The following is an 11,398-nucleotide window of genomic DNA, read 5'->3' as shown; positions in this document are numbered from 1 at the left end:
GGGAAGCAAGAAAACATGTAATAACTCACAATAAAAAAGAGTCACCAGACTCACTTTTATATTCCTTCAAAGACTGGCTTGGTCTTTACTAAACACAATCACTGATTTCAAAAATGAAACACCACTATTTTTCAGGAAATTCACTGTTCCAGAAAATTTTACTCTAACCTCAGCAAAACCTGTACGTCTACCATTAACTGTTGACAACTGCCATACCACAGAATAGTAAACAGTAAATAATCAAAATTGGAAGTACAAACCGGCGCCTTTGATCTTTATTCGGTATTTTCAGGGACCTTGATCACCGTATAGAAGTTTACTCATAAACAGTGCACGTTGCCTTGATGATGACATTTCGGTGTAAATCTTAGGGTCGGCTTTGCCCAATACGTACAAAAAGTTCAGAACCGTCTTTATTTTTAATATCATCCCAGATATTATGGAAAAAATTCTACAACTATATTCCGAAAATATTGAAATTTTCATTCATTCATATCTTTGAATATTTTTGTTTTGCGGGGGAGGGTGCATGAAAAACTTCTGGAACAGAACTAGACAAATCTTTTTAATGAATCTTGACTTCAATATTGGAAATAATGTAATACACAATATAATTACCAAAATTATTTCAGGGGTATATAATATAAAATACAATGTTCAAGTGAGAAAAATCTAAGAATATTCAACACAAACACTTTATGAACGACAAAATGAAATACTGGTTCGGCAAATAATTAATTTTGTCTTTATTCTCTTGCTAGATTTAGAACTAATATTTTTGGAATTTCTATTTATTTATTTTGTGGAAATTCATCTTCAATTAAATGATATAGATATAGAAATAAAATACTTTGTCTAATTTACACTTACTTAATGTATTGATATTAATACGACCAAGCAGGTTTCGGTTTCCACACCATTCTCACTACTGACCTAAGAGAAATGTCGGAGTATATATATCCAAGACTAGGTAATAAGATATATACCTACATTCATTAATACCAACTACATAAACTTCAAACTGTGATTGATTGCGTTGTCATCTTTATAAATTCAAAAGTGGAGACCTACACAAATCTGTTTTTCGTTAAGGGTTCTATATTTTGAGTTTTTAATTGATTTATTGATTTCCATGGCTTCCAACTGATTCATTTTCCTTCCTTTACTAGATGAATGTAAGATTTTGAGGTTTTCCTTACCTATTTTGTGGTTTGTTTCTTGTATATGTTCGTACATAGAAGATTTTTTATCTACACCGACGTGTTCACGGAGTCTTATTTCGAAATTTCTACCGGTCTGGCCTGTATATACTGCAGAGCATTCACTACATTCTATTCTATATATGCCAGATTTCTTCATTCTGTCACGTGTAGGTTTTGCATTGAATATGATTTTGCCTAAATTATTATTACTTATGAAAGATGTTATTATGTTGAATCTGGTAATTTTGAATATTTACTGAAATTCAAATTCGGATATATATACTCCGATATTTCTCTTAGGTCAGTGGTGTTAGAATACTTGAGAATGGTGTAAAAACCGAAACCTTGGTCGTATTAATATCAATACATTAAGGAAGTGGAAATTAGACAAAGTATTTTATGTCTATATCTATATCTTTTAATATTTTAAGGAGTAAAATATTCTCAAAGGACCAAATGTGAGAAAAGTGTATGGAAAATGTTCACAAGGGTGTTCAAAATGAATTTTTGCAAATAAAGATACAATTTTTGTAAGAATATGTCGATGAGGGGAAAGTGTTTCAAAATATTGTTGGAAAACAACTTCCAAGTTGGATATATACATCACAAAATTATTATGAGGCATTTGTAAATATCCATAAGTGTCTAAATTTCCATTTTGATATACTTTGAAATAACAAAATAAACTAGAGTCATCCAAATCTTGATGGGCCTTGGAATAATTTTTACAAATTTCACAAGAATTGGACTTTCAAACACATATGGATCAAATAATCACAGACGTATCTTACAAAGTCAAGAAAAACTATTTAAGGGATAATTCTCGAAATTGAAGGTATTCAAGGGTTTCCATCTAGGGCTAGGGATTAATTGACGTTCATTACTCTCGGGTAATGAAGATACCTCTCGAGTTGAATAAATCATTCCATTTCCTAAAGTCTTCTCGGATATCCATTCTATCTGTGGCCGATTTCGTCATTTGGATGAGTGTGCTTGTTTATTGTTCCCCTAATTTATTTATATCATACAATATTGCCAAAGTAATATGAACTTTTGCTGTCATATACAGCACAGTAGTTATTCATTCTCAAAAATAAAAAGAAATTTCAAATAATGAAAATAAAAATACAAAATCTTATTCAATAACCAAGTATGAAAAAACTAAAACTATTATTGAAAAATTGCGTTTATTATACGTGTATTGTTCTCTAAATTTTTAATTTAAGTTTAATTTTATTTTCTGATTATTTTCTTTAATTTATCTTCATTCGGTAAACGGATTTCCCCCTCTTCAATGTATATTACCTTCATGTGTGTAATTCAAGTAGAATTATAAACTATATTATTTCTATTTGCTTTCAAAAGTGTTTATAATATAGATTATTTGTAAATGGTACTCGGATAAGCATTAAGCAGATAAGTATTAATGCTGGACTTCGGATAAAAAATAAAGACATTATTATATCTTTTGTAATTTCTTCGTATTGTGTTGGTGTTGTGTTGAAAATTTATTTATTTCGATGGTTTTTCATTTTTTAATATGTTCGTTGTATGTCTGATGATTTTTAAAATATTAATATTATTAACACGAAGAAACTACTTTTCGAGCCCTGCAGAAGTATTTAATCAAATTTGAAACGTCGACAAAAAACAATTGTTTTTTTAAGAAAACATTGATTCTGTTATCCAACCAACCTTTCTTCAAATTAATTATAACTTTTACTCGAGTTTAGGTACAATTAACACAATACCACAACGATAGAGCTAACAATCGACTGGATCTATGAAAACAGTGATATTAGTAGTTGTTTACAGCTGATTCTCGGCCTCCCCCCACCACTATGACGTATTAATTGCTTTTTTTATTGGTTGTTGTTTGGTGAAGTTTTTTTGTTGTGCAGTGAAGTCAAGGCGTTGTGACCTTGAAGTGTCTGGTGCATGGATCGTTCAGATTTTTTTTTCATATGAGATTTTGTGTGTTTATGTGTGTGTGTGTGTGTAGGAGAATGCACGGTACAGGGTTTCATCATGTGCTTGTTTGTCTATGTACAAACATACGTCTGCATACTTCGAAGATCCTCCAAGTAGTAAATGCTCCATCGGTGTTAGGGCACCAAGTTAGTAGTGGAGTGACGTCACAGCAATAACCGTTCAACGGCTAGAGAGCGACATGTTCACTCCACGACGTGTGGCAGAGTAATGCGTATTCATCGGTCTGCCCTCACCTCTCCCGAAGCGATGAAGGTCGCTCTAGCCCCGCTATCGATGGTGACACAACGGCAGCCGAGGACCGTTTGCCTAGCGTCTACCCTCTCCGAGACCGCAACGACCACTGCTTGCTCGTATATCGACATCTGTTATCGCATTCAGTTGGGAGGTAATCTTGGCGCATGTAGTTGAGAAGTGGGGTTGGCTATGACGTCTTGACGGGTCCTATCAGAGTGTATTTAAGAAGCGTACGAGTGTTGGCTATGTCAGTTTACATCAAGTGAGTTAGTGAGAACTATTATATAAAATGTATTCCTGTGACTGTGGTAAATCTTTCACTCGTAGTGATAATCTTCGTCGGCATCAGCTCCAGAGTTGCCAAGGAGGGCCTGCAGTGAAACGGGTGAGAGTGGATAATGCAACACCTATGTATACGTGCAATTGTTGTAATGTGACAATTCCTATGAGCCAAGTGAATTCTCACCGAAGAACCATGAGTCATAAAAATAATGCATGTGTTCAATTGTCTGACGGTGTTCAAATTATAACGAATGCATTCAATTGCCGCATTGCTACATACAGGGTGGAGAGTTCGATTGTAACCAGTGACTACATGTCATTTTTCAATAAGATTAGGCAGAAGGTCATTGAATTACTGGAATCAGCCATCAGGATCCATAAAAGCATCAAGGTGAATATGGAAGTTTTTGGGAATTATATTCTTCAGACTGATGATTCGAGGGACACGAAGTCATTTAATTCCCAAAATAAAATAGTGGACCAATCTTCAGATTTGAATGCTGTTTTTGATGGATTCCGTGATGTAATTGTGGCTCAAACGACTGAGTTCCAGGATCGCGACTCAGGTATTTATTTTTTAAAAATTTCAATAAGATTGAATAGTAATATTTTTTTTTTTATAATTCAGGTTGGACTTGTGAAAAAATATTGTTTCTCGAGGTCAACATTAATAAATACAGTCCACTGGAAGGACGTTCATATGTGAAGCTGCCTCAATGTATTCAATGGAAGAAAGCTGTTGTGAATGTTCGTAATGAAGATCAATATTGTTTTGCTTGGGCTATAACATCAGCATTATATCCTGCAGATAGTCGAGTGTCCGAACTTACGTCATATCCACATTTTTCCACTGTTTTAGATGTCACAGGTATGGATTTTCCGGTTAAAGTTAATAATAAGAGTATCGAAATATTCGAAGATAGGAATGATATTTCAATTAATGTTTACGGTTTAGAGAGTACATTTGAGAAGGGTAAAATGAAGTATGAAGTGATTGGTCCATTGCGATACTCACAGAGAAGACTCCGGAGACATGTCAATTTGTTGTTTATAACTGATGACTCCGGTAATGGTCACTATTGTTGGATCAAAGATCTTTCAAGATTAGTTTCTAATCAACTATCAGCTCATAGACAGAAAAAATATTTTTGTGACGGATGTTTGATATATTTTTCTGATGAGAGATTGCTTTTACGTCATAATATGTATGATTGTAATCACATTAGTACCACAACACCAACTACTAATTTAAAGATCAATAAATATGGTAGAATGGTTGCGGAAAATAAACTAATGTTTGAAAACTTTGAGAGGCAAATGAGGGTGCCATTTGTAGTGTATGCTGATTTTGAATCAGTGCTTAAACCGATTCATGTGAATGAGCCAAATCCTGAAAGTTCATACACGATTAAAACATTCAAACATGCCCCATATTCATTTGCTTATTTGATAAAGTGTTCATATAATGATGATTTGTCAAAATTTGTTACATATAGGGGTGTAGATGCAGCTCAGAAATTTGTGAGTAGCATTGAAGATGATTTGAAAGAGATACATGAAAATCATCTCAGAAACCCTAAACCGATGGATACACAAACTGACGAAGAAGAAGAACAGTTTGCTGCAGCCAGAACTTGTGGTATATGTAATAAAGCATTTACTGATGGTGAAGTCAAAGTAAGAGATCATTGTCATGTCACAGGAAAGAAAAGATCACATGCCGCTCACTCGAAATGTAATTTAAATTTCAAAATACCAAACTTCATACCTATCATTTTTCATAATTTAAGTGGTTATGATTGTCATTTATTCATAAAAGAATTGTATAGGAATAAAGAGAAAGTTGATGTTATCCCGCAAACTAAAGAGAAATATATATCTTTCACGAAGCATCTCTTCACACACAGCTATACCGATAAAGATGGTGTGGTTAGGAAGAATTATCTCAAAATGAGATTTATCGATAGTTATAAATTTATGACTAATTCGTTGGAGAAGTTGGGTGCAAACTTGACCTCCGATCAATGTTTGGAGATGCACAAACATTTCCCACAAATTGAGAAATTCAATTTGATGAGACAGAAAGGTGTATTTCCATATAGTTTTGTTGATGACATTGACAAATTGAATTATCCATTACTTCCGACAAAAAATCAGTTTTATGACACACTCAATTGTGAACATATATCGGAAACTGATTATGATAGGGCTAGAAAAGTTTGGAATTTATTCGAGTGTCAGAATTTGGGGGAATACTCTGATTTGTATTTGAAGTCGGATGTATTGCTACTATGTGATATTTTTGAAAACTTCCGCACCACAAGTTTAGAGATATATAACTTAGATCCGGCACAATATTACACTGCACCTGGATTATCATGGGATGCCATGTTGAAGTTCACTAATGTTGAATTGGAATTACTAACTGACATTGATATGATTCACTTTTTTCAAAAAGGTATACGAGGTGGAATTAGTCAATGTAGCGAGAGGAAACATATAGCAAATAATAGATTTTTACCCAATTATAATCCCAACGAACCTTCCACATTCATTACATATTTAGATGCAACAAATCTATACGGTCACAGTATGTCACAACCTCTACCAACAAGTGAATTTACATGGTTGACACCAAATGAAATTCTTAATCTCGATGTGATGGATGTGAGTACTGATAGTCCGTATGGGTATGTATTTGAAGTGGACATTCATTATCCACAAGAGTTGCATGATAAACATTCTGACCTTCCATTTTTAGTCGAAAAAATAATACCACCTCGTACACAATCGAAAATTCCCAAATTAATTCCAAATTTGAATGATAAAAGAAAATATATTGTTCATTATAGGAATCTACAGCAAGCTGTCAAAAATGGATTGATTGTAATGAATACACATAGAGTATTGAAATTCAAACAATCATGCTGGATGAAACCCTATATAGATCTTAATACTGAAATGCGTAATAGGTCTAACAACAAATCTGTTAAAGATTTCTATAAACTAATGAATAATGCGGTGTATGGAAAGACAATGGAGAATGTAGATAATCGAATTGATGTTAGACTCGTTACACATTGGGAAAATATAAAGAAAAATATAGGTGCCAGCACTCTCATAGCCAAACCAAATTTCAAAAATTGTTCAATTTTCACTGATAATTTCGTTGCCATTCAATTGGGTAGAGTGAAGGTTCATTACGATAAACCATTATATTTGGGATTTTCCATATTAGAATTATCTAAAACAGTCATGTATGACTTTTTCTATGGATGCATCAAACAACACTTTGATGAAAATGTCTCTTTACTTTACACAGATACCGACTCGCTCATTCTTAAAGTAAACACAGAAAATTTTTATGAATTCATAAAAACTAACATAAGTAGATTTGATACATCCAATTACAGTATAGTTAACCAATTCAATATTCCAGTAACAAGTTCAGTCTTGGGTAACTTCAAAGATGAATTTCCAAATGATCCAATCATGAGTTTTTATGGTACAGGTGCTAAAGCATATTATGTGAAATCTGTTGATGGTGAATTTAAGAAAGCCAAAGGGGTTAAACGATCTGTAATAAAGAATGAATTGACATGCGAAGATTATCAAAAAATCGTCGAACAAGGTGGTATGATATTCAGAAAGATGAATTCATTTAGAAGCGTGTTACATGATATGTATACTGAATTAAAAAATAAAGTTGCATTATCATATCACGACGATAAACGATTTATCATTCCGAATACTACCCACACTCTTCCTTGGGGTCATAATGATATTGAATTTTATGAAAACGATCCAAATGAGAACATTCGTTGGATAAGTAATATTATTCAACAATCACAATCTCAGGAGACTCCATTGGATCAATTGATTAATTTATTATCTGCCGAGATCAATGATTGAAATATCATTCAATATCTTCAAAACCGGAAAATTCAATATTGATATTTATGTAGCCATTTATAATTAATAATATATGATAGAAGTAATGTGATATTAATGTATTATGTATGTATGTATATGTATTACTGTAATGAATATAAAATGATTAAAATTTTATTTGTATTATTTCTATTTCCCTAATCAATTACTGCAATATATAGTATAATGTAAATGACAGAAATATCAGTTTGAAGAGAATCATCGTAGAGTGCACAATGTCTAAAACAATCGATAAGTTTGGTAGAAAAAGAAAATGGGGTGGTAATGTCATTCGAGGTCCTCCTGGGAATGGTTTTAAATTAACAAAAGATGGTCATTATGACATGCAAAGGAAAATATTGAAAAATACAAGTGAACCAATTGACAAGAGTGATTGTGTAACTGTATCATATCTTGAGGGGGAAATTAATGGAGCAAAGGAAGTTATACTTCTAGCCCTACAAGCTGCAATACAATCCACAATAGGCAATATTGCTCGGGACGCCCGGCAAGCATTTAACGATAAAATTGCAGAGGCTCGGATAACTTTCACTCGTAAATTTGACAAACTTACAAGTGATGTAGACATAAAAATGTCTGACATAACAGCGTCTACAAATAAAAAATTTGATGCTATGTCAAACATAACAGGGACTACAATGAAAAAGTATGATGTACTGGAACAGAGAGTTGAAGTATTGGAGAAAAACCATAAAGAAGTTTTGGAGAGAAACTATAAAGTCAGGCCATCATCATCAGGTGGACTGGGATATCCAGGACTGAACATTAATCCAAATCATAGAATAATACAACCAAAACCAAAACCAACTGATGATGTATTAATGGAACCAACATGGTGAATGTATTCCCTCGTTAGGTTAGGTTAATAGCTACGTTAGGTTAGCTGCATACTTACGTTAGGTTAGGTGTTAGGTTAGTATTCCCTCGTTAGGTTAGGTTAATAGTTACTGTAGGTTAGGTTAGGTTAGGTTAGGTTAGGTTAGGTTAGGTTAGGTTAGGTTAGGTGTTCGGTTGCATAGCGGTAGGTTAGCGTACTAGGTTAGGTTACGTTAATACATACGATAGGTTAGGTGTTCGGTTGCATAGCGGTAGGTTAGCGTACTAGGTTAGGTTACGTTAATACGTTAATACGTTAGGTTAGGTGTTCGGTTGCATATTATGTTACGAACGCGCGCGCGAAGAGGGCGTAGATGTCTCTCCAGATGTCCCGCCTACCTGGGGCCGGAGGCCCCACCCACCTGGGCGGAGCCCAGGCAGTGGGCGGGGCCCGTTAGGGCCACGCCCCCCCCCCCCCCCCCCCCCCCCCCCCCGTCGCCACCAACTTTTCGGATACCCCGCCCCTTTCCGAAGCCCCGCCCCCTTTCCGAAGCCCCGCCCCTCCCCTCCCCGAAGCCCCGCCCCCCGACTCCCAACATTTGCGCATGTACACCCCTACCCTCATCGCGCATGTGCGCTCCCACCATTTTCCCACCGCTCACGCATCGAAGTCGATACCCTCCGGAGAGCACTCCACAACATTCAGTTCGAGAAGTCATCTCATCGAGAGCAGTCCACTCCACAACAAGGCAGTACGTTCCAACGACCAACTTGATATTTGAGTAAGTAAATTAGGAATGTTATTTTTTATATCAACTAACTTTGTATTATTTCTTCTTTTTCAGAATGGCAACCAATACACAGGAGGTGAATAATGCTGTGGCGTCTATTCTGCCGGTGTCCGCTGACCAGGAGGAGGCAGCATCTTCGAGAGCGGTGACGGTTGACCAGCCAACCACTTCGCGTTCGCGAGTTAGGTGCAGATCTTCTAGCCCTGACTTATTCGAGGAGGAGGAGGAAGTCAGGGCTGTGAAGAAGGTTTGCCAACGACCTGCAGCAAAGGTTGGTCCTATTTCAAAGTACCGAGCTACTTGCAATAGGACTAATCCTTATGCAGGTAGTTTTTCGACCTCTCGTAAGAGGGCCTCCACACCAGCAGCAGCACCAGCAGCAGTGGAAATTCCGAGGAGTCCTTCTCCGGAGTTGGTGATATTGTCGCCGTTGGTGACGCGACTACCACCGCTGCCAGCGACACCGGCGGATCCTGAGGTGTTGGTGCCACAGCCTATCGGAGAGGTTAGTGAAAAGATGAGTGTTTTTCTGCAGAGATGCAAGAAAGCAGAACGAGCTGCCCGATCTAGCGAGGCCGAGTTGGTTACCATGAAGCGACAAATGGCTGAAATGGATAACCGACGGAGGGAACTCCAAAAGGAAATGGCCGAAATAGATCGGAATTATGCATCTCTGCAGGAAAGGTGTAAAGCAAAGACCTCTTCGATAGAGCTGTACAAAAAAGTAGTGACAGTTATGGACACTCTTTTTGTAGATGAAGTGTAAATGTAAGATTAGTTTTAGGTTAGTTAGGAGTATTTAATTATGGTAGTTTTAAGTTTATATTTGTTAAGTTTATATTGAATAAAGGAAAAGGAAGTGAAATAAAGGGTGTACACTGTTTTTTGGTTTGGTACACATTGAACAATGCGATGGTTGGAGCATTTTTCTTCACTTCCTCTTATTATCATTATTATTTTTTTATTTCAATTCCAAGTTCTTCTAGACAAATACCTCACATCAATTTTTGTGTTCTCTAATCACTTGTAAATAATTTCATGTGAAGAAAATTTAAAAAATAAAAAAATAGACATGTTTCATAGTGAAATCGACAAGTATATTTCATTTGTATTTTATCCATTCAAGTATCTCTTTCATTGAATATGTCTTATGTCACTTTGCAATTTACCCCTACTCATTGAATATGTCTTATGTCACACTACAATTTACCCCTACTCAATGTTCCACTCCTCTCCCACTCCCTCTCGAAAGTATAAAAGTAGAAATCATCTGATGAAACATTCAGTTGATCAGCTAGCATCGAGATGGAACCCGATTCAACCTCCGAACCCTATAGCTGCCCGGATCAGGGGTACAACTTCAATTACTGGGATAACAGCCAGGTACAGGTTGTCTCTTCCACCACGGAACCCCACAGTCCGCCATACGAATACCGGGATCACGACATCAGGATGCAAGTTCAGCATGTCACTGGCAGTGACGAAGGACACTTGGATGACTCGGAATATCCAGATCCTGACGGATGGTGGGACCCTGCTTATGATGACATTGTCCCAATGAGTAGCGACGACGACGATGATGACGACGACGACTCTGGTGATGATGCTGATGACGAGCTTGACGTTAGACGTCCTCCACCATCCCCTATCCTCATCGAGGATAGTCCTCCGCCATCCCCAATCCTAATCGATGATGATGTCCTCAATTCCGATGATGACATATAATCATCTACTCGTCCATCATTTCCTTTCCTTTCCTTCCACGGAGTACACACTTTTTGGTTGGTGTACACGAGGCACTGCGAGGCTGGGGCAGTGTCTTCCTCCCTTCCTCTCCCTCTTATTAGTTTTTTTTCCATAATAATCACTAGAATTTCTCCTAATAATCGCTCAGAGTTTCATTCTTGATGTTTTCGAATCTCAAACACTGTTCTACATTTCACCCCCTCCATTTCATTTCTTCCAATATAAATATAGCAACAATCCCAGTTCTATATCATTCTTCCACAATGTCGAGTACAGGACCCATCCAAGTACATGAAATAGATTCAACGTCTGATCATTTGAGTACAACCTTCGCTCAATTTCTGCAGCGAATCTATGATCTTCCTGATGATTTCGCAGAACGAG

At 36.3% G+C, this 11,398-nt stretch overlaps 1 protein-coding gene across 1 annotated transcript; it reads left to right on the top strand.

The window, feature by feature from the left end:
- Positions 1-8,819: 8,819 nt before the first annotated feature.
- LOC141487042 (uncharacterized) lies at positions 8,820-10,143 on the top strand. The gene is made up of 2 exons (XM_074185809.1): positions 8,820-9,259; positions 9,323-10,143. The coding sequence occupies exons 1-2, from the start codon at positions 8,820-8,822 to the stop codon at positions 10,032-10,034; spliced, it is 1,152 nt and encodes a 383-aa protein (XP_074041910.1). The 3' UTR covers positions 10,035-10,143.
- Positions 10,144-11,398: the final 1,255 nt, after the last annotated feature.

Source organism: Leptinotarsa decemlineata, unplaced genomic scaffold (assembly GCF_025532065.1).
Source record: "Leptinotarsa decemlineata unplaced genomic scaffold, Ldec_3_MD MMD2_tig00078346_RagTag_RagTag, whole genome shotgun sequence".
NCBI lineage: Eukaryota > Metazoa > Arthropoda > Insecta > Coleoptera > Chrysomelidae > Leptinotarsa > Leptinotarsa decemlineata.
The sequence above is the reverse complement of the archived record's forward strand: the minus strand, read 5'-3'. Positions and strand labels throughout refer to the sequence as shown.